At 46.3% G+C, this 25946-nt stretch overlaps 2 protein-coding genes across 2 annotated transcripts; one reads left to right on the top strand and one right to left on the bottom strand.

Moving 5' to 3' along the window:
* Window positions 1–6153: 6153 nt before the first annotated feature.
* Window positions 6154–7445, bottom strand: LOC115395291 (uncharacterized protein C11orf87 homolog). Its single transcript, XM_030100760.1, has 2 exons — window positions 7381–7445; window positions 6154–6985 (listed from the first exon to the last, which is right to left on the bottom strand). The coding sequence occupies exon 2, from the start codon at window positions 6855–6857 to the stop codon at window positions 6420–6422; it is 438 nt and encodes a 145-aa protein (XP_029956620.1). The 5' UTR covers window positions 6858–6985; window positions 7381–7445; the 3' UTR covers window positions 6154–6419.
* Window positions 7446–18451: 11006 nt separating this feature from the next.
* psmg1 (proteasome (prosome, macropain) assembly chaperone 1) lies at window positions 18452–25471 on the top strand. The gene is made up of 7 exons (XM_030100759.1): window positions 18452–18641; window positions 19663–19766; window positions 21978–22126; window positions 23144–23206; window positions 23332–23530; window positions 24677–24807; window positions 25311–25471. Exons 1-7 carry the CDS (start codon window positions 18520–18522, stop codon window positions 25386–25388), a joined length of 846 nt encoding a protein of 281 aa, XP_029956619.1. The 5' UTR covers window positions 18452–18519; the 3' UTR covers window positions 25389–25471.
* The last annotated feature ends 475 nt before the right edge of the window (window positions 25472–25946 follow it).

A 25946-nucleotide genomic window follows, 5' to 3' on the forward strand; every position in this document is an offset into this window, starting at 1 on the left:
ACCCCAGAGATAATGAGCTGAAACTCAACTCTTTAAATCAAAAAGGGGGGGAAACTCCAGACTCAGCTAATAAATCTCAGCAGGTTCATCGCTGCGAGTGACCTGCTTTTCATTGTCATTTACCACACACACACACACACACACACACACACACACATACACTCACACGAAATGCTGATTGTGGACATGATGAATAAATATGTTGCTGATGTTGTTTTTCTTCTGGCTACAGATCCCGTGTCAATCTGACTCAGGAAAATGTGAAAATAGAATTTATATCACTAGAGAAGGTTCAGTAGTTTCTGGAAACAGCTGTGCTCTGTGGGTTTTCTTTACTCAAACAGGAGCAGCTGATGCTTTTTGTCAGGCTGTTTTCAGATTCACACACAGTTCCTGGATCACACAAGGCTGTGGAGGAAAAACACACTTACTGAAAAAGAGCTGTGTTCGGCTGTTTCAAGTGAAAACACACAACTTTCATCACATTTTCGTGCCTGTTTACACTGTAACGGCTATCGGAGCCACTGAAAATGCAACTTTTGGAAAATGGTGGAACTTTTTGAAAGCGAAAGGTGGAGTTTTTTGGAAAACGTTCAGACTCGGTCTCTTCATGGGAAACGCTACTCGTTGTCCATGTGCTCCCATCGCCGATGTTCCAGTGTGTTGTTGTCTGGATCCATAATTGTGTGATTTCATTAGAAAAACAAACAACAGCAGCCACTAGTGGCCAAATATGTAAACTACATCTAAATTCCCTTGAGCCGCTGTCATGGAAACACTGCCTAGAAATGACTAAATATTTGTGATATAGATGTTCAGGATCCATAATTGAAACAAAGTGTGTCTGTTAAGCTTCCTCTGATGATGGCGTTTTTGTCGCAGGGCTAATGTTACATTAAATATCGAGCTGCGGTCCCACAGCATTGTGAGCATTTCACAATATTTTTACAGTGAAGACAAAAAGAAGTGCGGTTGTGTTGCGAGCCTTTGTGCTATAAACTAAGGTGAGCAATCACAGGGAACCCTAATTCGGCTGTCAGAAAAATGATGCAGTGTCCCACAAATGGATTACTATACAGGACATGAAGCCGTGCGGCCATAAATCTCACAGCAGCAGCGTTTGCGGGCAGCGGCCTCATCCATCAGTAATCTCATCTTAAAGCCCCTCTGCAGGAGCGCTCAGCGCGGGGTATCAGCTGGAGCCATCTCACGCTCAAGAAAAACCTATTTGTTGTTTGGTTTCTGTGTCCTTTGTGGGAATATGCACACGGACCGGGGCCGGGCCGAACGAACAATCAATCAATAGGAGCCATTGGTTTGTGAGGAGCGGCCGGCGGCCCGACGCTGCGTCCTCACAGGAGGAACTTCCCCAGCTCATCTGGAATCAATAAGGCGGTCATTTTAAAGCTGCTCTAATTGGCGCTTTTATGAACAGTGGGTGTGTGAATGTATGTAAGAGGAGTCGCCCACAAAGTCGGGGGTAGTTCTCAGGTGTTTCTCTGGTCCGGCCTCCTCTGGGAAACCCGCTGCTCTTCTTCTCATCACTTCGCCGCTCAGAGAGACGCAGCTGGCCGCTGTCGCCGCGTTTTATCCACTTAGCGGAGGATGAAAACAGCAATATCGGGTTAAAATGGCCAGAAGCAGCAGGTAAACGCTAGTGTGAAGCAATTACTGATACTTTAGAATGTTTTAATGTTAAACTTTCCAACACACATTTGTTTCAGTGTGGTTTTGCTCTGACATTCATCAAAACTGTAGCTACTGTTGCTCCAGAGGGGTAACATCCAGTACAAACAAAAATAAACTCCTTTGGAGCAGAGGAGCCGCTTCCCCTGCGGTCGCAGCTCGAACCCGCAGTCATGAGTCGTCCGGACAGCCTCCGCTGAAGACAGATCGTCCACCTCGAACCCTGACGGCGGGGGCGAGCGCCGGAGCCGCGGCGTCCTCGCTTCCTGACACTGAGCTGACACTTGTCATCGCTCGGAGCCGAGACGCGGGGCGCCGCACCAATCTGCTAATGCAGCTGTAAAGTTGAGGGCAGAGCCTTATCAGTATGAGGGAGCCGTCACTGGGAGCCGGCCTGATTCATCCCTTCACCTTGTAAAATGTTTCTGTCCCCACAACTTATTCCAACTTTCTGAGCCCTGTTTATCCTGGCTGTATTTCTTATCTTGGCCCTGCCTCTGCAGGCTGTCCCTTGAAGCTCGACGCTCCCCGGCAGGCGGGTTGGGGGCACGACGGCTCGGTTGGTTTTATGCTGAGAGCAAACGGGAACCTTTTAATCAGTGCCGCCAGTAGTTTATTTGTCAGTAACAACCTGAGTTTGCGCCACAGCTCAGAGGCGGCCTGAACCTGAGCCGAAACGGAGTCCGAACGGCGACTTTCTCCATGGGTGGTGTGTGTGATGCAGTGGGTGCAGAGAGGTGGAGACCGTCCTGACAGCCGTGCACGTCCCCGGCCATAAATCGACGCCTCTCCTCCGTCCGAGCGCCTCGTCTTCCCTCCTGTGCATTTTCCTTGACTGATGGCGTTACTTCCTGGCTGCACACACACCCTGTAAGCTCCCTTTCTGCTCATTACCCCGACCGGCTTCCAGCAGCTGATGCTCTGGACATGAGGCGGCAGCAACACCCAGGAGAGCTGTTTGATGTTGGCATCCCACAAATGCGTGCTCCCAAAGCGAGAACATTTCTTGTAGAAAATTTGAAGCTCAAAGCTCAGACAATTGAACCTTCTTTTTTTTTCTGCAGTCTTAGCTACTGCTTTTTTCTTCGTGCATTTTAATGGAGTGTTTTTATAAAGACTGCGGCACTTTGCAGAAATAAAAACGGGCAATTATCTCAGCTATGACTTGAATTCTGAGCAGAAGATAATCAATTTATTCATTTACATGTTTTATAGAGCCGTAAATGCCAAACATCCACATCAGTATTCTTTACAGCTATCAAAATCCTAACTGTCATGCCACTAAAATGGCCAACCAGCAAAACAAACCTGACATGTATCGATTCCACTGAAGATGAAGCTGAAACAGCAAAGCAATATTTTTTATGTCAAGGAGTAAACTAATATGGACAGCAGGACCTAAACGCTAACTTAATGAGGACGTTCGGCGGAAAACAGTTCAAGGATACGAACATTAAAGTGGGTAAAAAGTGAATTAAAAACCAGGTGTTTACTCAGAGTGCAAATACTGACCTGCGACTAAAGCCAAGCGTCCAGTGAGACGATGTGACTCTACTGATATTTACACTTAATTTGCCAGAGTGAGCGCGATCCACTCACCAGCTAACCGGCTCCTGGTGGAAAGTCTCACAGCAGCACTGCGGAGCAGAAGCCCTGGGACAGCAAAACCCTGAAAACTGGCCTCATTAATTCTGGATGAGGCTATATACAATAACTAGGCTATTCCCACAGCGAATTTAAATCACAAACGTCTCTCCATCAACCCGCTCCCCTCACCCCCCCTTTACTGCAGCTCTACAACCTTGATTGTCTATAACAGGACTCTCCAGCCGATCACCACCTTCAATCACTGACCTCCGACCTCCATCTTCTACCGGTCAAACCTTCATCCATCCTGAAGCAGCGGCGTCAATGTTTTCCCTCGCCGCTCATCTCCATGCACTAACGACTGACCGATCCATTCTGACCCGGCGGCTTCCAGACGTTCATCCTCAGCTATCAGCGTCTGCTCTCTGCCTGAACTCTCATCCATTCCTCGCTACAGGCCGTCAGCCTCCTCTACCTACTGACCTCTGCTAAACTTCACCATTTCCAAGGCAAACATCTGAAACAACTTCTCTCCACTGATTTTGAACCATTTCTTTTATCTCACCTGTATTTCTGACTACGGTCCTGCCTTTATTCCCAGCACTTTACTTTCATTGCTGTCCACTTGAATCCATTCCGAGCTGATGTCCTCCCTCCGTTGATGGTCATTATTTCCTCAACACTGACCTTTACTCATTCCAAGCCATTGTTCTCCATTCATTCCCAGCCATTGACCTTCACTCACTTCTGGCCGCTGTCCTCCATAAATTGCTTGACGCCGACGTCCATCAATTCAAAACTGTCGATTTCCGCTGATTTGTGTCCTCCTACCTACTTCTTCTCTCGTAATGGAAATCTCGTGTAATGGATATTCTATACCATCTGAGCTCCGGCCATCCTCGGTGATGAACATTTATGTGCTCGTTCTTGTTGACCTCCATCAGGTCCTTGCCATTGGCGCGTCTACTCCTTGCCGGTGACCTCCATCCGTTGTTTGACATGACCCTCCTGAGAGCCCTACAGTGGCTTCTACCCATCATTTCAAAGCCACTGACGTCTTTACATTCATCCATTTATTTGGACAAGCTGTAATTTTAAGCCACTGACCCCCGCCCCCCCCCCATCATCCTGATTCCTGAGCTCAAACTGATCTCTTATTTTGAAAGTCCCACACATCTTTCATGACCACTTACCTTTAGCCATACCTGGTCATTGAGCCGACCATTCATCTAGCAGGAACTGTCAATATCCATCCTAACGCCATTGACGTCAGTCCACATCTGGTCTCTGACATTTCTTCGCTGCCTCTGACAGCCGTCCAGTTTAATCCCCGGCCCTATGGAGAAGCCCCACTGGGAGTCATTTTTTTATGGATGTAAGACAAACTCCTACTTTGTTTAAATGATGGTGATATTGTGGAACCAGATCTGTGAATCGTTTAGAGGGAAACGTATGTTCAAATGTGAGATGCATTAGTCATCTTCCCTTGACTTGCTTCCAATTTTCCTGTGAAGATAAATGGTTTCATTCTGTTGCACTTATGCCAATGAGATAAGATAGATGGGCAGCCTGTCAGTGCGTCTTCGCGGGCTTGGCGTCTCGCCAGAGACGTCTTCCTATTCCCAGGCCTGTTTTTGCTGGGGACAATCAGGAACATGGTGTCCTGGTGCGGCGCCAACGCTCTGACTGACACCGACTCATTTCCACTGACCTCCAGCGCCACATCATGCGACTTCATCACGGGGAGAAGTTGAGGTTTTGAGTGGGACGTCAGAGGATAACCTTCATGCCCGTAAATCACACGGGAAGATTGATGGGACCCCGGGCCTATAGGCGACTTCACTCTGGATGCAGCTGATCTGATTCTGTATTTAATAGACAAGACTTCCAGAGTCCTGTGCAAATATGGATCTATCTCCCCCGGTGAAGGTTATTTGTACTTGCCAAGAGGAAGGAGTGATGTAATCCAAATCAATTCAACATTTGCATATTATCAAGCGTCACCTGCTCTGAACTGAACAGGGATTGTGTTGATGGGTTTTCGCTTTGTTTTTTTCCCCCCACCTGTCACTTCACCCTGGAAGCACATTTCCCGAAGACAAACTCACACAGAAAAGGATTATCATAAAGTATTTACGTAATAGGTATTTATTTATAAACTTTGAATATTACATATTATCCTTGTATAAGGCAGATTATATGAACTCCAGAAAGATGACGTTACTGCAAAACATTCCAGCTCTCATAATGGCATACATTTACAGTGAATCCATATCATGAATGACACATGGTTTCTATTAGGCCCACTATGGTACAATATGAAGGATCAAAACAAAACGGAAAAGGACCGGCTTCAATCACAAGCCCCCGTCGGAAGGATTCTCCATTTATTACATGTCAGTGAATACATTATAAATACTCCAAAATGAAAATACTCTATTAGCGCTAAAATTCTACTATCTTTAAAGAAATAAATCCTAAGTGCATAACTACAGCGAAAAGAGTCATCTTGCATCTTGTCAGGCTAACTAGAGCTACCTACAGATGTCCAACAGACACTGGAGGACAGTACTTTATGCAAAATATGCTAAGTCACTTAATTGAAGGAAAAGATACTACGCAAAAACGAATAAGCCGTTTCTATAGCCTATGTGCAGCTTTGCACTGCCTAACAGCACCACAACATCCATAATAGTCTAACTACATACTGGTAGTGTGTCAGAGGACATGCCGAGGAAGGTTCCTGCTCTGCGTTGTGTCACCAGCTCTGAATAATTCAACACAACCGTGTGTCACATCCCAGTGAGGAGTTAAAAGTTTAAACATGTTTGAGGTCTAAACAGCGTTTTAGGCTTGAGGGGGGGAGGAAGGAAGAGGAAGAGGAAGAGGAAGAGGAAGAGGTCCAAGAATCAAAGCAGGCAGATACTTTATACAGTCAGGTAAGGAGTCTCCGGTTGGATAAATACTAAGTGTCGTTAGGAAAGTGTGTGGGTGTCGGTGTAACCTCTGTCTTCAGCTCGGTGTTCTGCATGTTGGCTGTTTCTAAGTCGTCTACAAGCAGCGGAGAGGTGTGTGTGTGGGAGTTCTTTGTGCCTTATTGCTTTTCCTGTTTATTCCACAGTCTCGTTCCCTGAAGTTGCGCCGCGTTAACAGTCAAGAGGAACCGTCTCGTGCGGCGGGGCCGGGTTCTCCTCCGCCTCCGAGACCTTCTCCTCCTCCTCCTCCTCCTCCGCCGCCGCCGCCGCCTCCTCCTCCGCGCGTCTCACCGGCCGCACGATGACGCACGGCCGCGCGGGCTCCCCGCCGCCGGCGCGCGCCGGGCTGCGACTGTCGCGCTCGTATTCCTCCTGCGCGCGCTGGATCTTCCGATTCCGGAGCTTCCTCTTGTGGAAGTGGAACGTTGCCAGGGAAACGAGGATGATCCCCACGAGTACGACCACCAGCACGAGGAGCGCGAGGGTGGAGGAGAAGGGCGGGAAGATGCTGAGCTGCTCCGCGCAGGTGGCGGTGCCGTTCGTGCGGGCGCCGTGACAGCGGTGCACCGGCACCGACAGTCCCGAGGCCTCGGCGGTTCTGGCGGTCATGTGGTCCACCGTCTCGTGCCTCTCTCTCTCTCACTCTCTGTACGCGTCTCTCTCTCTCTCTCTGACCCCCGGTACCCTTCGTGCTCTCCGGGCTCAGCGCGGTGACACCGGCCCGCGCATGTGGTTACCTGCACCGAGAAGGAGACACATGAGAGCCGCTGGGGGAAGACCGCCAGCCCGAAGCATCACAAACCCGCCCACCTCCCCCCATCAGCGCCTCCACGATGCTCCTGTCACAATCTCAACCAGGCGACAAGTGCGCACTGACACAACATCAATCACTGAGAAAACAGAATAAAATCCCCCCACTCTCAATAAAAACCCCCAGCAGGCACAAACTGCTCTGAATGCAGCGGATCTGTTGTAAAAGTGAGGATGTGTTGTAGCGCGCGGGCCTGCAGGATCCAGCCCGTCGGTCCCCTCAGCACCGCCAGCTTTACGCAGATCAGAACGCCTGCATTGATCCCACATTACTGAAACAGCGACAGGAGGAGAGGGGGGGAAAAAAAGGCAGATTTCTTACCTGGTGAAAAGCTCAGTGTGGGGAACGGCGTGCGTGTGGAGAGCCGGGGTGTGTAAATGAGAGCAGCGGATGGCCGTGACGCATTTCATACACCTCCGATCATTCAGGACGCTTTGACTGTCGCAATGTGCTCAGTCCGCCTCCAGGACCAGCTCTCCCACCTCAAAACCTCAGGTAGCGGGAAAATCCCCCGGACTGCATCAGAGCAGGGTTAAAAAAAAAATGCGATAAGGCTGGAGCTGGGTCTGGTTTTCCTTGAAACGTGTCCCTCCTCCGATCCTCCGCTGCTCCACTCAGCATCTGAATGAAGAGCTGCAGCTGCATTAAAGGTCCCGTATACCAGTCAGCTGGCAGGCATGCCTTCTTTTCTTCTGTAGGCTTTTTCTTTTTTTCTTCTTCTTCTTCTTCTTCTCCTTGTCTGTGTATTTCCAGCTCTGGACAGATTTTAATCAGCAGTAAATGCTCCAATCAAAAGGTGAATGAGTGTCCATACATTGTCTTTTCTGTAACACTGACATTCCTGAGGGTGTGGTCAGTCAAATGCTGCAAACCTACTGGATTTGGAACCTGCAACACCCTTTATAAAGCATTGGAAATGAGTTGTAGAGGGTCAAACTAAACCTGGGTCACTAATTAGTCATTTTTCTTGAAAAATAGGTAAGAAAAGTGCTTAATTAATATAAACTGGGGATATATTCTTAACATTTCTGGTGTTTGTAATCATTTCCATCCTCTTGTGAACCATACTAAACATTTTTTCATGTATAATAATTAATCTGTTTTATATCTTCTGAATTTGACAGGAACTTCTCCCTCTCTACTCCCCTCTGGTTTGGACCACCAAGCTGAGGCCAGCTCCTCCCTGACGGGGAGATGGCTGCAGGCAGGCGGTGTGACACCAGCCCCAAATATAGCAGTGTGTGTGGAAACAGAGCAGCGAGACAGGAGATGCTGGAATCCAGGCCACACCTTGACCTACTGAGCCGTTAAAGCATCCCGGAGACACGCTGGAAGCCACAAAGTTTCCCATGCAGTGACACGAAGTAGGCTAGAACACAGTGAAACATGGGGAGTGAAACTCAATCTGGAAACAGACTTGATAACTTGGGAGCACAGTTAGTTCTTTTGGGCCTTTCTGTGTGGAGTTTGCATGTTCTCCCTCTTGTAGTTTCACCATCTACAAACACACAGTGACTCTAAATACCCTGTCGGATGTTGATTTATGTGTGTTTGAACCTGTTTAACCTGGATGAGATGGACAAGATGTGTTAGTGTCACTTCTCCACTTCATTTTGATGGGTTTGTTTTGCCACTCGGGGATTTATTGCATAGCGGTGGATCATAAAAGTAGTTTCCACTGTAAAAAAAAAAAAAAAAAAAAAAAAAAAGAAAAACATTAACCGCCCCGAGAGGCACGCCACAAACTGTAAAGATTTAACAAGTTCATTTCGTTAAGCAAATAAAAGGGATCCTGTTCAGAGCTTAAACGTCACATGTGAGAACTCAGACGTGTGAATTCAAAAGATTTATCAGTGCACAGCCTTTTTCCAAGCAGCTTGTGATCAATAAAACGTGTTTTTTTTTTTTTTTTTACGAAGGCGACCAGCAATGAAGGATAAAAAGCAAAAAACCAAGAGGATCAGTTAATTATACTTTTTAGTATTCGCGGCACAAAGCATCTAAGATTCACAGAGTAATTTCCCGGCCCTACTTGTGGACATGCTCCATCACCAGCGGGGCTCCATGAAAAATGAATGGCCTTGGAGGGAGTGAGGGTCCCTGGATGATGAACTAACTGCAGACGAGCGCGCTCTGAAAGATTCATGCAGCTATTCATGCACAGTTTAAAGCGTGACATATGTTGGAGGGCCGCTAAATGGAGAGTGATTACAGCACTTATTTCAATATTCATCCGCTTAGCCGTCTGGGTCAAACTGACCCCGACTCTGAGAGGCGGGGAACTCCGGAGCGGCGGCCCGGGGCGGGAGAGGTCTATCCACCTGCTCGCCGTTCATCCACAGCTGGTCCACACACACAGGGTTCCCGTGTGAAGAACGAGAAGAGGAAGGTTGGGAGAGAAGTTGCGACCCCTGTTCAATTTCACACCTCTGCACTCTCTCTGCTGCTTGCACAGCAGCAAACTGTGTGTGTGTGTGAGTGTGCGTCAGTGTGTTTTTACTGCCCGGCGAGGCTGGAAATGAAGCTGATGAGAGAACGGAGTCCAATAGAGAGGTGGAGGACAGTAAGTGATGTGGAGACCTTGTGTGTGTGTGTGTGTGTGACACACTGTGAATGTCAATAAAACACATCAAGCTGCTTGAACAGCTGCTTCATGCTTCAGGAAAGTGAAACTTCAGCGTTATTCTCATATTTTGAAATACTTGCAAGGCGTTTGTGTCGTGCTAATCGTCCTCTCCAGCCTCAGCTGTGATCCAGTGTACCTGCAGGTATCACTGTCTCCCCTCATAATTTATTAAGAGCATAAGTCACGGCTCTGAGGAGCCGGTGTGTGACGAACACCGCCACCTCTTTCACATGAACGCACAGAAAGATGAAGACCGAGGAGAGCTTTACACACACCAGATATCTCTGAGCTTTGAGCTCCTGCTTCCTGGAACGACTTCCTCATGTTTGCTTTTACCTGCTTGTGTTTGTTTGATGTTTGAGACCGAGCTGCCGGCCCGGTTCACTTCCTCGTGTGTGTGAGTCCTTTCTGTCAGGTTTTGGTTTTTCACTGCGCTCTCTTTCCCTTTACAGTCACTTAACCTACGTAAAACTCTGATTATTTCCTGTATTGTTTTCGAGTCCGAATGTTTGGTTTATATTGTTTCCTTTTTTAGTTCTGGGTCCTTTAACATGTATATTTTTGGGTGGTGTGTGATAGATGTCCAAGTCTATGCAAGGCTTGGATGCTTTATTATTTTCATTACTGAAACAACACATGATCATCCAGGCTAAACTATCCATCCACTGATCGGTTTTTTAAAGAGGAAATGTCAATAGAATAGATGAAGGTGCCAATATTTAGCTAAGTGACTCCTGCTATTCAGCCCAATCTCCCAACACTCAAAGTCAAATCTCAACCCGAGCATTGTCATTTTGAAAATGCATTAAACATACAATGAGCAAACCTCAGAGAAATATTCGCCTGCACTTTGAATGTGAGCAGATTAATTGTGGAATCTGTAAAAAAACCCAACCCCGGGCTTCATTTCTCTCCCTCCTAATGACACTGTACCTCATTTGCCTTCCTCTTATTGAGCCGTGTTATTCTCTTTCTCTGCAGCTTGTGTTAATCAGGATTACTAACTGTAATGAGAAAGTATTGTGGCTCTGAATACTAAACACTTATCGACGCACTCTCCGGACACTGTGTGTGTGTGTGTGTGTGTGTGTGTGCGTACGCTGGCGTGCGTGTGGCTGTGACGTTATACATCTTCACATGGGGAGGCTGATATCTTTAAAGCTGCAGGCCATCTCCGAGCAGGAACGCTTCTCTTGATATTCTTTCCACGCGCACACGGCTGCTTTCACTGCAAAGTCTCTGTCAGCAGAATTTCTAATGAATCGCACAAAAGCCAGTTTACCATGTATGCACTCATGCGTGCACACACACACACACACACACACACACACACACACGAATACACAGACACAGACCAACTTTTTCCTTTGTGCTCAGCTGAAATGTCTTCAGAAGGGAATGAATGAGACAGTCAGAGAGGAACTGGCGGCCGCTGATTGATTTTTCCTTCTCGTAATGACGACCCCATCAACAGAGTGGACGTATTTATTAAACCGGGACCTCTGGAAGCACCGATCAGCTACCTCCAGGAGAATGTGACCAGGCCTCAGATAAACTGCAAAAGCGCCGTCGCCGGCCGGTAACCATGACAGTGCCGTCCCCGGAGGGCAGCCATCCTTCAGGGCTTCATTTTTTTCCAGGGGAGTCTGAGCGAGATGAAATTCTGTTTTGCATGGGAGACTTCAGCCGAACGCAGCAAACATTTCGAGACGGATTCAATTACGGTGACAATCGAGTTGTGGAGTGGAGCAGGAAAGTTCCCTCCTCCGCTGAGGAGCGACCCCCTCGAGTCCCGGCAGAGCTGTGAGGCTCCTGAGCTCTTAATCCAGGCTGCAGAGGAGGGAGATGAGCTTTGACCCTCTTTGGTTCCAGTTCACTATGGAAGGAGCCATTTTCAAGCGAAAACACAAAACTTCAGCAGCAGAGAAAGGTGAAGGTTTAAAGGCGGTTTGGAAGTTGGAATTGCTTTTATTCAGAAAAAAACACACCAGTAAAGGCTGCACGCATGTGTCAGATGTGAAAAACAACAGGGAGGAGTGTCGATTTATTCATATGTTCTATTTCAGAAGCAACTTGAGTTGTATTTCATTGCCTGAAAGAGAAGTTTAAGATAAAGATGACGTCGCTGTTTTTTTCAGGAGGCGTTCGCCGTACGGAGGAAACAACGCGCTCGGTTGTCATCGTCTGTTAACATACAAGACGGCATGTGATAAGTGTTTTAAAATAGAAACGGGAGAGCATGCGAATCGGTGTCCTGCTGAAGCGAGGCGTCGTCGAGGTGTTGATTGAGCCGTTCGGGGCTCTCGGCAGCTGCAGGAACGATGTGACGACCGTCTAAAACACGTCTATAAACACGTATTTCACAGTAAATGTTCCACCCTCACTCTTTCGTTGTGGAAAGAAGACGGTTCAAGTGAAGATGGGTCGTTTTTGACGCTGTCATGTAAATGAAGAGGGCCAGAGTTAACAGTTTTAAAGCCTAATCTTACTCAGAAATGCATCATCTTGTGTATATAATACACACTAGTGCTTTAGTTTCTGAATATTCTGCGTGACTTTGACTCTTCTGAGTGACGAGCGTGCCCGACGTTACCTCCAATGAATAATCATCGCTAACATTTTCTCCCCTGATGGACCGGAGTGAAGCAAACGCGAACAGCTGAAAGGTCAGAGGGCGAAGACGCCCCCCACCTCCCCCAGCAGGAGCTTTTCCCCCCCACACACCATGTGTTGGTACAATATCTAAAAAAAAAAAGAAAAAAGAAGCTGTTTCCTTTTATTATTTGTTATCTAACTTGTTTACAGCGTTTTCCATGTGACATTCAAGTTGTTTTTTTTACTGTCGTTTGAATAATGTCACCTCTGGAACCTGTAATGCCTCCTCAACCTTTTGTTTGTAACGAGCGTCAACACTTTTTATGTCCTTACATAACACACTTCAGCCGCACATCGCTGGGGTTTCATGAATAATGTCGGAATCACATTAAAGTAAGGCTCGAACACACAACAGGAGCAAGTTTTCAGTGGATTAACCTTCTTCTGAAAAGCTGCTGCTTCTTTCCGTTCGCTCTGCAGCTTCATGATGCGGACCGTTTCTCCAAACCGGTGCAGGCGCTTCACCTTTCCCACCCGCCTCCGGGCTCTGCCAGGCATCACACATGAACAAAGCCCACACCTTCACACCCACGATCCCGCCAACAATGCCTGTTGCTAGGCAACCGGGCCTCTGCGTGTGTGGGGTTTGCATGTTCGCCGTGTGTCTTGCCTCCGCTCGTCCTCCCACGGCCTGCCGACGTGCCGCCCGGCCGGAGGGGGGGGGACTCTACCTGTGGCAGGCTTCAGCCCGCCTCTCAAACCCGTCAATAGCAGAACTCAGAGGCGTCACCGAGCAGCTTTCAGCGCCTTCTGAATGTCGGGCCGCAGCCTCTGCGTTCAGCCGCTCCTGTCCTTGGCGTTGGCCTGAATGCAGCGTTGGTTACGGCTGACATTAATTAAAGTTTCTCTGGCCTCTTCTGTGATGGCATCAGACTCTCTGATCTCTCCAGGCTAAAGCTTAAAACTTATCTTTTTGTCTCAACTTTTAATTAGTTGCTTATTCTTTGATTTCTTCGCAGCCTTTACACCTTTTAGCCTCGTCTCTGTGGCTGGCTGCGCTCAGCCTCGATAAGTTCCCCAGTCCGCCTTTTCTCCACGAGTAAATAAGGTATGAACATCACGTAGCTTGCTGGAAATGATGGGAATAAAAAAAGATGAAAAAGGGTACAAACAGAAAAATTATGTTCTATCAGAGGTTTTCAAAAGCAGACCTAAAGAGTTTCAGGTTATATTCATTGAATAGGAATCACATTTTTTACATTTGTTATGAAAAATAGATCATACTGAACGGAATCAACATGGAAGTTGCTGGAAAAAAAGAACAAGGCAGAGACCTATTTTGTGAAATGGATTAATTGGAAATTTTGGGATAACCGTTATGAGTTAGACGAGGCTCACGCAGCCTTCATATTCCATTATCTCAACGTCAGGTTAAAGAAAAAGCAATTTTCCTGATCGAATTCAAACTAAAGCAACATTCCAGGTCAATGCGTCCCATTCTGATTCAACCCTCCACTGATGTTGTGAAAAGTGAAACGCGACCGCTGGATTGGATAATCGTGCCGTCATGTCTTCATCTGTCAGGCAGAAGCTTCACGGTTGTAATTATTCGAACAATCAATTAAAACTGTTCAACCGGACGAGTTTAAATCATGGAGGGTTGATCGATTACCGTCGCTGAACTTTCATCAATTAGCTGCTAGCTGCAGCTGTTCTTGCGTGTCCGAATGACGAGTAAATAAAAACGAGCGCGAGCCACAGATCTTTAATCAGACCAAACCAGGAGCTATTTTCTGGGGAGTTTGTGGGATAAAAATAGACGGCGGCGGGAATGCAGCCCCATTACCACTATTTACTGAGAAGTCTGAAGGCATATCGCCACTGTGGAGCCTGGTGGGTGTCACGCGGGAGAAACAACACGTCTGCGCACTCAGGAAAGAGTAATTAATGGCTTCAATTTATTCTCAGCGTGAACAATGCCCTCGTTTCTCACCCACTGTGTGAACTGTACCTTTATCACTTCTGGCAGGTGTCATGGAGGGAGAAACAACACATTTGCGCGCCCACAAAAGTAGTAATGGTCTCATTATGCTCTCTGTGTGAACGGCGCTTCGGCTCGCCTGCTGCAGTGTGCTCGCTGCTTTCTCCCCGTGTGTGTGTCATTGATTATTTCCCATCTTCAGGGCAAAGATAAATCTGAGTACTCTTTACTGACCAGCTGGTTGATACCAAGACGAATAGTTTTTCAACACAATCTGAGGGATGAGTGCAGAGAGACTTAAATGGGGTATTATTGTCTAAAATACTGATATAAAACACAAAAAAACAATCAAGACAGTTTCCTTTCCTTCATATCTGTACATCCCACCACTTCAGAGTCAGTGATTTACTTTAAATGTATGTTTTTTGTTTTTTTTTTTTACACTGTGACAGGAAAACCTACATACAAAGAGGAATAACATGCAAACTCCACAATGGAAGGCCTCCAGAAATTCCCAATTAAGACAGGAATAAGTACCAGAGCAGCAGATGGCAAATAAATTCACACTAACTGAGAGAAGGGCAGACACAACGTGGATTAATATTAATTCCTAAATGGAAAAGTTTGATTCTAAACGTCAAAGTGGTGGAACCAAGGAATCAATAGTCTGCTGCACCAGATCCTTCTCAATTTGACTGATATGTCGGCTTCCATTTTTGAGAAAATACAAGAAAAGGGAGAAACGTATTCAATAACGCTTGATCTTGATGTGTGCACAGAGCCGCCGCTGCCTCCTTTCCAGAATATCTCAGTTTGTTCGTCTTCCAGTGAAAACACTATAAAGTGGAAACATCGTCTTAGAATGGAAATTGGCGGTTGGAACCTTTCTCGACATTCTGCTGTCGTCTGGGGTTTGAAATGAAGGGTTGGAGCTGAAGTGAGGATCGGTGCTGTGAGGAGGATCCTCCATCATGAAGCCTCCTGGTGGTTATCCAGCAGGACCTGCTGCTCGTTACCTGCTGCTGCACACACTCCAGCTGCTGCCGGGACAAAGTTAAGACAAACACACTCACTGTGTGGGTCTCGGGCTTCTGTCCCGCCCCGCTCCCCGTTTAAACGGACAGTAAAGCGCAGGCGTCGCCGTTTGTCCTGTTGTTGACATTCTCCTCCTGCTGTCTGGAGCCCTGCAGGCTTTATTGTTTGTTAAGCTGCAGAACATCCCTCCCACTCCCCCTCCCTGCATCTCCCCGCTCTCTCTCTCCCCTGCTTTACACCATCAATTATATTAACAGCAGCCCAAAGCCTCCTTCTAGCATGTTACTCCATTTTGTGACTGGAAACCTTTCTGCCGCTGCTTTATGGCCTCCTGCTACATTATTGCGCGACACCAGTAATGGGGCTGACTCTCCATTCAACTCCGGGCGGTCGCCCCGCGATCCAATTTGTCTTTCCAACACTGGACATTTTCTGGTGACAATGAAGCATTTTTACGGCCGTGCTGATATCATCACATTTCTGTTTGTCCCTCGTCTCCCCGGGCGGCGCTTACAGGAAAATGAATTATACAACACAATAGAAAGGATGGATGCTCCGCAGTCAACATGAGGCCAGTTTGCCCAAACATGACTTGGCTTGTGTTTGAAGGAAGCTGCCGCACTGCTCCGACCGTCCGCCAGCATCCTTTTCCAAATGATGCTTTTTTTTTTTTCTTTTTTTTTTTTTGCTGCTGCTTTCTTGCACTCCTGTTAATTATATATCACCAGAATGAATCCGGCGGAGTCATGTGGTCTGTTAAGTTTCCCCCCTGATTGGCACGAGGGACTGAAATAGCACGTCAGGCTCTCTCCGACTCTAATTGCTCGCCACGTTCGAGCCATTGTATAACCACACACCATGTGAATCCGCCGGAGAGCCCCGGCCTTAAATCATTCATTGATTGGAGCAAACAGCTACAGAAGAAGCACGTTGGACTCTCATGCAGCGCTTTGGGATCCTGAAATGAAACTTACTCAAGTCTGTTTTCATGTGAGAATCACATATCCGCATCTTGAAATAAATAGTTATTGATTTTAGAAGAAATATAATCATTTATGCTGCATGTAGTAAGGTATATATAGAGTCAGCTCTCAGCACACGGAGAACAAGCCGCGGCCCTTTTCTGTGTAGTCCAGCTGATGATAATATGAAGTGTCTGCAGTCTCTTTTACTTAAATCAAGCTCTTATCTTAAGTTAGAAATATAGCTCCTGTTTTCTTGCTGCACACTGTTCATCACCTGAGATATAGTTCAGTCTCAGAGATAATACACCAAAAAAATGGTGTAGATACAAAAATGACAATAGGTATTTCTTTCTCCTATGTGTGATGCGGTACAAGCAAACAGTCTCACTACGTCTGACATGAAGTGTCACGTAAATGGGTTTACAGGAGGCCTGTGGATGAAATAACATTCAACAAGACACCAAACTAACGTAAAGATGCAATTTTGTTTGTCAAAAAGTTCACAAATCCACAATAAAAACATGCAAAATAATAAAAGAGGATGCAAAACAACCATTATTAGACACCGAGATGGCCATAAAGAGGCACAAGATGGAAATAAGGAGACATTAAAGTGAAAACAATCACAAAAAGTGAAAAAACCTTAGATATCTGAAAACTCATCATTAAAAGACACAATCAAACCAAAATGACACAGAAATGCATCAGAAAGGAACAAATACTCACCTGTCATTAACAGATACAAAATAATGCAACAAGCACAGAGAGATAATCAATAACAAAGAGATGTCAAATGAATTTAATGGAGATTAAAACACACAATGTCAATGACCGAGAAAATAATCACAGACCTGAAATAACTACAAACAAGAGCAAAGGAAACCATGTTTAGCAAGAGTCACAAAATACCATCACACAACTATATCGGTTAAACCCTCCAGAGAGACATTTCAGGCTTAAAGGTCATACATTAGCTTTTTTTCACTTTGTGAAGAGTTTCTTATAGTAGTATGTGTTGTCGTAGCCTCATTGTGACATTCAAATGTGTAAACTGTCTGTTTCCTCCCTGTCTTGCTACACCACATTTTGTGAAAATGAAACAAACTGAAGCTGAAACGGTCAAGTTTGAGTTTGATTCGCTTATCCTAAAATAAGGGGATTTAACTCCTCCCCCTGACTCCCCACCGTGTGTGTGTGTGTGTGTGTGTGTGTGTGTGTGTGTGTGTGTGTGTGTGCGGGTTTTCGTATGGTCGTGGGGACAAAATGTCCCCACAACATAGGAAAACCAGGCACAATGTCATTTGTGGGGACATTTCTTGGGTCCCCATGAAGGGAAACAGTGTTTTCTTGACCATGTTGTTGTTACTGAAAAAAGTAAAAGTGCAAAAAACATTTATTTAGGGCTACGCTTTGTTTTGGTGTGGGTTAGGGTTAGGGTAAGGGTCAGGGTTAGGGGCTAAAAATGAATGGGAGTCAATGGAAGGTCCCCAAAAGAGTGGGAAACCCAACACATGCGTGTGTGTGTGTGTGTGTGTGTGTGTGTGGTCAGATACGTTCAAGCGTATACCAGGAAGCAGGCTCAGAAACGGCCTGTTCTGAGGAGGGCTCCTCAGAGCGGCTTTTTGGACCGCTGAAACTCCAAACATAGGATGAATTTTGGGTGAACAAACTTATATACTATGTCTTTGGGCTTCGGAGACCCATATGACGTGACTGAAAAATAGCATAATATAAGACCTTTAAAGTGAGGCTAGCTTTCTCGTTTCACAGTAAAAAGGTCCTGGGTTGAATTACTGGCCAGCCCTTTCTGTGTGGAGTTTGCATGTTCTCCCCTTGTGTGCATGGCTTTTCTCCAGGCGGTTTCTTCCCACAGTTAATTGATTACCCTAAATTGCGTGGATGTGTGTGATGAACTGTGCAGGATGTGCCCTTTGCTCATAGTCAACTACGATTCACTCCATCAACCTGCTGGATAGGCGTATAGAAGATGTATGGATGGAATCTGAGACAAACAAATTATTTCTATTCTATTCTATTCTATTCTATTCTATTCTATTCTATTCTATTCTATTCTATTCTATTCTATTCTATTCTATTCTAAATTCAACAGTACAATATATATAATCCAAAATATAAAAACAAGCTGAAGCTTTTATTTTGAAGTAGACCGGAAGCAGCTGAGTCTTTCTATTTCCGGTGTCATGGCCGCTTCCTGAAATCTGAAGCTGAACTTTCGATTTATTAAAAACCCCGCAGTCATGGCCACGTTTTTCGGAGAGGTGCTGTCGGTGTTTTCTCGGGCTGTGGAGGACGAGGAGGAGGAGGAGGCAGAGGAGAACGAGGAAGATGAACAAATCCGCAGAGAGCTGGAAGAAAAGAGGTCAGGAACGGCGGGTTAGCGTGAAGTGACAGCGCAGAAAGACAGAGATGGAGCCCAGTCAGTCCGAACCTGGAGAACCGAGCCGGGGAGACATCAGACATGAATTTACAGTTTATCTTCAGGTCCTTTACGGCTCGATGTGACTCTGAGCAGCTTCAGTTAACACGACAGTGTGTCTCTGAAAATTAACCATCATTCATCAGTTACTGATGAAGGTGGAATCAAATGCTCCTGTCAAGAAAGTCAGACTAAAAACTCATAATTTACCTGCAAAATCCAAATTTTCAGGTTCGAATTTTAATTCAATTTATTGCGTAAGGACTTTGTTAAAGTAGTAGAACTGATCAGAAAGTGTGAAACAGTAAGACAGGGCTGTCAAACACGTGTCAGCTCAGGAGACGCACACAGCACAATTTCTTAAAATAGTAAAATAATAACCTTTAAGTTTAGGCTTTGAAGTTTCTCTGTGTTGTTGTGCAGAGTGTAAGTGATGAAGTGAAATCTAATTATAAAGATAATTTTCATTAAACCTTCAGTTGCAAAAAACTTTGAATTGTCTTAAAAATGTATATAACTTTAAACCTGTTTAGAAACTAGGCATGAAATCACTCAAGCTTTACATGTACATTATCTATAAAATAGGCTCTTGGATTCTTACATGTTTCCATATTTGACACTAAATTTTACTTATTACTGCAAAAGTAGTGATATTCTAACATGTTGTAGACAGTGGTGTAATTCTGCGTTTTCATTCATTTAAACTCAATACAAATAAGTAAAAGTGATAACATGCGTTTTTTTAATTTATTCATTTATTTATGTGCGATATAGAGTGTCAGAAGAGTAAGTTATGAAATGTATGATTACAGCTAAATGTTGAAAGTCCATTTTGTTATTGCGAGCCAATGTTCCAGGTCAGTGTGTCTGAAACACTGGAGATGCAATTCCAGGGTGGCAAAAAAAAACATGATGAAGCTGCTGCTCTTCTGCTCTTCACCCATCCTCTGTGCCTCTCCTCCAGGGAGGTTCATCTCCACTGGAGCCCTGAAGTCTCGGAGTCTCTGGCGTCTGGAAACAAGCTGCAGTGCTCAGACTTCATCCTCGCCGTGGGACCCAACGCTGCCAGTGAGTCGCTGCCAGCCTCCCTTCACGCTCCGTGGCCTGTGACGCTCCGTCCGCCGGCTCTGCCAACATTATCACAGATCAGATTCATTTTTTACGATCTGCTTCTGGAAACTGGGCGAAGGCTCCGAGTCGTAGATATTTCCTTGAGTGGCAGCGAGAATTTTCTTTTAGCTTTTAGGATTAATAAGCAGCTGTTAGCAGGATGCGGCGCTAAAGGCTGTGCTGTAAGCTCCAGGTGATTGTTTTCCCTCCGGTGTGTCGTCACATTCAGACACGTGGAGGCCAGCGGCGTCACATCGTTAGGCTGTCTGGCTCCTCGCACTGAGGGGCAAATGAAACCCGCATGGCAGGGAGCCTGTGAGTGGCCTTCAGGGCGTCTTCTAAAAATAGTAAAATAGTGTTCAATACAGAAAAACATGGTGATGTGTAAAATATATGTACTTTCTCAATGAAACTGCTCAAGAAAGATTAACAAGAAAAATCCGAGTGTGTTCACTGACTTATGGAAAATCAGGAATATCTGGCTGCATCCCTTCACATGTCTGAATATATATCAGCATGAGAGGAGCAGATTTCCCTACATTATATTTACGTAGAATCCCTTCTCATTTCTCAACACCCCTGAAGCGTCCCTCTGTTTGGAAACGTTTAATGACTCCTGTTCTTTTGACTTCCCTCGGGGAGCAGCTACAGCTTCCCAGCAGCCTTCACTATTGTAATTTAATGTTGGACTGTTGATGATTTGTGTGCTTTAAAAAAAGAAACACCGTGACCAACTGTAACTGTTCTCTGAACAGAAGCACCAGTATATGCCTGGATTTGTACTCATTTTAGAAAACACTGCAGTCGCCAGTTACCTGAAAACAGCCCTGAATCCTGCATGAATGCAGTCGGTATCATCAGGATCTGGAGGCAGAGCAGGTCTCAGGTGCGACCTGTGAACCCAGAGGGCGGGAGTGTCGGATTATCTGTCTGGGAATGTTTCAGCCCATATTGAGCATATTTGACGGAGAAGTAGTGCAGTGCAGAAGATTAGAGGGAGGATTCATTGTTCGAGCCACAGCCTGGGGGCTGAGTCTGGCCTCCTGTTCGCCCTGAGCAGCCAGACTCTGCTACACGGCGGTTTTATATCTCCAGTCACCTGCAGGAAGGTTTGAAAGTACGGTTGAGCTCATCGGGAGGAAAATATTCCAGTCCTCAAATCATTCAGAGAGACTCTCTTCTCCACAGAAGTGGCTGATAGAACGACTGAAAACACTCATTAAGTAACAGATTTGATCCATCCAGCTGTCTTTGGTGGCAGTCCATCCACCTGAGCGGCGTGGGGCGCTGGAGCCGGTCCCAGCTGAGTCTGGGAGACGGATAATCACACAAACTCACACTCACGCCCACGGAGAGTTGACTGGAACGCACCTGCCATACCTCCAGTGTTTTTTGGACGGTGAGAGAGGACGTCTGGGGAAAACCCACGCTCGCTCAGGGAGCCTTCACACTGAACGGTCCTCCAGCATGGGCTGAGGGTGATCCCACCACGCTGCTCAGCACTCAGCTATTCATGGTCCAAATGAGATGAAAGTTGATTATTCTCGACTTTTCTAACTTCCAGGGTATTGAAGGATGTTTTCAGACGTATTAAGACAATTCTGTTTAAAAACAAATAGACCTGGCATCTGTTAAATAGTGGGAAATGATCCAAAATCCAGTGTATCTTAGATCTACTTGGTTTCTCGACGACGCAGTTAACAGCAGGGGAGTCAAACTGAAGGTAAAATAGAAGCAGAATAAACTTTGAATTCAAAATTGAAAGCGTGTCTTTATTGTGACGCAGTGTAGATGCGATAAAAATGTCTCTATTTTCCTTAAAAAAAAAACAAAAAAAAAAAACATCTGCTCCAGAAAGTAAGTACAATCTGAACATGGAGCCAATTCTAATGAGACCTTCTGGTGCAGAAAAATGCATCAAAAGGTTGAAAAAACTGTTTTTTTCCCTTCATAACAGAATCACTGAGCTCTCTATGGGTTTTTTTCTGAAACAGCAGCGATCTCAGATGATCTGTTACTGATCTGTTGATGTGTTTCTTGTTGAAACTCCTTGCAGAAGAGGAGATCTTCCTCTCGGTGAAGTGAAAGTGGAATGAGAGCGGCGGGATGCGTCCCGGTGTGGGAGCTGCTGCTGCTGCTGCTGAATACTGAGAGGCCGTGTCTTCGCAGGGTTCCTGTCAGTGTACGTCCTCGCCTCCGCAAACTGGAACGCCGTCGGCCGTGCATCGGTGTGGAACGAGAGGAGCCGGGCGGCAGCCGGCCAGAGCGGCGAGGAGGCGGCGGCCTGCGTCTTCTACAGGCACAAAGAGCAGCCGTCAGTGAGTGAGCACCGCGGCGCCTCGCCGTGCGCTCCCGTTAATGAGCCGAGCTCCCGTTTGTCACGCGAGACGCGCCGCGTAACGACCGCGCTCTGCTCCAGATGACAGGGAACAAATTAGAGAAGAAATATCAGGAGTGCAGACGCTTCCGTGACGGCGGGAGATAAAAGCAAGTTATCGTTTGGCCGAAGCCGTTTTTTTATGTGCTGGCGTCGTTCCAGAGCTATTTCAGCTTCGGCCTCCCGTCCGATCATAATGGATCTGATGCAGAAGCAGTGCAGCGCGTCAAGGCGGGGAGGAGAAGCCGCTGAGGACCCCGTCACGTGCCGGACCAGTCGGCTCCAGCTGTCTGCTGCGAGAAACTGTCAAACGCCAGAGTTAGAAGCTCCAGCCGAGCCGCCGTCCGCACGGGATCTAATCAAGATAAGCGTGGTGAACGGCTGCGTTTGATATCGGCGGGGATTCAGATTGATCGCGTGTCCCGCTGCCTGGAGGCGGCTGCAGGGTGTTAATGTAGTGAGGCGGCCCGGCGACAGACACCCACACAGCAGGGCTTCAGTCTACCGACCCCACTCAGGAGGAACATTTATTTTTTTAACTTTAAAAAGGCAAAAAACGAAAGAGCTGTCAGTTTTAATTGCCATTAATCGCTACAAATTCAGATTAATCTCAATGAATCGATGGAGGGTTGTCAACGATTCATTTTTTTTTTTAAACTGTGATTAATCACGATTGTTTCAAAGAATAGAAATAGAAGATAAAACTCAATTTCCTGTCATTGGGACGTTGTTTTTTCCATCCCTGTGCAGTTCAGCTGAATTATGAGGATTAGATTCTTCATTTGAAGCTCAATTACAAGCTCACAAGTTATCCGATTAATCGCAGCTTAATAAAAAATCAATTGTTGACAGCCCTCCATGAATGGGTAAAAACTGACAGCACTAATGATGGACTGAGAAAGGTTTATATTTCTTAAGTAAAACTGTGCCTTCCCCTCGTTTCTGTCTCTCTCTCCAGGTGCTGGTGTGCCAGGTGACGTGCCACGTTGCAGAGGATCAACTGTTTCAGTGGACTGAGAAGGTACGTCTGCACGGCTAAGCTCACTCGCAGGTGGCGCCGGGATCGGAGACGCCAGAGCGCGTCTGGAAACAGACGATCGCCCGACGCTCGGCGGCGCCCTGACCGCGTCTCTCTGCCTCCCGAAGGTGCTGGACTGTCTGCAGCACCGACAGCTGAGCGTGACCGTGCTGTCAGACGGCTCCCTGGCCGACTACAAGACTCCCGACTACCTGAGCGGCAGCTCCGCCCCCTTCCTGCGCTCGCTGCACACCGCCGCCTTCAGCGACCGGCCCGTCTGCCGCTCCCTGGAGCAGCCCAACATCGTCACTGGCCTCGCCGCCGCAGGTAGAGGAAAACAAACCCGTCCTGCTTTTTTGGTAAACACTGCAGTCTCACTTCCATTTTCGAGCCGAGGAAAGAGACATTCTGGTGGTGAATGGTGCAGGAAGTTCCACCGGATCACTCCAGTCGCTCAATTTGGACAAAAACAGCATTGATTAGTGCATGTGGAGCCTGCATGACGCTCGCTGGGGAGAAACTCAGCACATCCCAGAGCCTGTAAATGAGGTTAAACATGTTTCAACAGATAAAATGCTGCTGGAGGTCGGTCAAGTGCACGTTTTCTTACTTTATACTGTGTTGTTTCTCAATGCAGTGTTGATGAGAAAACAATAAAATGTTCAGTTCAAATATGTTGTTAAACACTGACTATATTAAAATCGGCAGCAAAAACGTCATTGATCTGTAAAATCCCTGAGAGATTATGTGAGATTTTCACATCTAATATGGTATCAGAACGTAGTAAATCATATTCAGCAGCAACACATCCACCACCAGAGTTGATTTTTAAAGGATTTGAACCTCATCAGTAAGGCTGATCAGCATGCAACGCGCCGTTTGTGGTTCCAGGAGCTCTCACAATGTCACGATGTGTTTAAACTTTCAGTGACTGCTCGGGTTTCCTCCTCCTCGTTTCTACAGTCAGAAAATGAAGACGCGACTCAAAGTGACTGGATGGAAACGACTGAGTCAAACTGTACAACTATTAAAAGACTGGGTTTTTAGCTGGTTCTCTGTTTGCTGTTGAAGCGTCCTTGAGCGAGATGCTGAACCTTGGAGGACTCCGGATGGGTGTGTGTGTGTGTGTGTGTGTGTGTGTGTTAGTGTGTGTGTGTGTGTGGGTGAGTGGTTTTGGGTAAAAGTGTGTGCCAGCTGAATGAAATGTAGTGCCATTAGGCCGCTCTCCACTCCCTGAGCACACGTAGTCTTGCATCCTGATTTGGGCCTTTTGGTGCGAGTGCACTTACCCACACTCAGTCCAAACAGAAAACATGCGTCATCTGGATGAAGAGCTGTAGGCACACACACACACACAGACACACACACACACACAGACACACACAGACACACACACCCCTCGCCCCGAGCCGTTTTGCCACGTGGCGCCGTGATAACCCTGCTCTCCCCTCCTCCTTTGTGCTGTTTCATCAGTGCTGAACCACTGCCAGGTCCACCGCATCGCCGCCATTGTTTACCAGTGCTACAGCGACGTTGCGGGGCCCGACTCGGTCACCATGGAGACGTACAAGCCCGCGCTGACCAAGCTTGGCAGGTCGCTGCAGGTGAGCCGCCTTTCTTCTTCAGCTCCACTGTGTAACTCCAACTTTGATGGAGTCAAAGCTGTGAAACTTGCATGTTTAAAGGATCGTTTTCTCTCTTAATCCTTTAACTTTTAAACCAAATCTACTGTTAAAACTCAGAAACACGACTTTGGCAACGTCCCTTTAGGGTTATGTTCTGATTCCCTCAGCTTTATCTCAGAGAAATCATAGCTCTTGCGTCACTCTGAGAGAAAAAATAGGTGACTCAAATTGCTTCAGACCCCCTGAGCTTTGATTGCCGTTGCCATGGAGAAGAGGTCAAATCAGAAAGGCAGGCAGACGAGAGCGCCTCATTGAATTCACGAGCTGAATTCTGCGATTCAGGAGGCAGATTGATGCTCACATTTGGAGTATTTTTGGTTTGAATCTGCAAGAAATGATGATTTAAAAGAATCTGTATTTTAAGCCAAACTTCAGTTTTCATAGCTGTCCTGGTTTATTTCTTCGTTTCTTTCTCTCTTCAGCTGGACCTGTCTCCAAACTCAGACGTGCTCCGCAAGTTTACCAGAAGCACCGAGATCCAGAGCAATCTTTATATCTGAGAGGACCCTTGTTGTGTACCGTGTGTCAAATTCCTGTCATAGAATACTGTCATTTTTAAAAAATAAAGTTCAAATATAGACTTTATTAAAAGTCTCAGTGTTTTGATTCGCTTCCTTTGTCATTCTGTGAAAAATGAGGATTCAGCCTGAATAGATCACCAGTTGACATATTTGAAGATTACAGGCGTTAAAACAAGGTTTACAGTTTAAATCTGTTAAATGCAGATTTTGCATTTGCATGAAATGCATGTTGCATTGTCTGATTCTAAGCTTCTGATTGCTTCATAAAAATAAAATCTGGCTATTTTCATTATTTTCCAGGACTGCCTGCCATTGCAACAAATGGTTAAATGTTAATTAAATCACTGAAATAAAATCTCTCTTTTATGAAGAAAACTAAAGTACAGCGCCTCTCTGACAGTAACCTCTATGAACAGTTTGAGTCTGGTTTCCGCCTACGTTACAGTCACCAGCCATTCCAGACTTTTCTGCATCCTCCTCCTCGTTTTAAGTGCAGCGTCTGGCACCAGCTCCCACTCCGTTCTCCGTCAGAATATC

The sequence above is a fragment of the Salarias fasciatus genome, chromosome 10, assembly GCF_902148845.1.
Source record: "Salarias fasciatus chromosome 10, fSalaFa1.1, whole genome shotgun sequence".
Lineage (NCBI taxonomy): Eukaryota > Metazoa > Chordata > Actinopteri > Blenniiformes > Blenniidae > Salarias > Salarias fasciatus.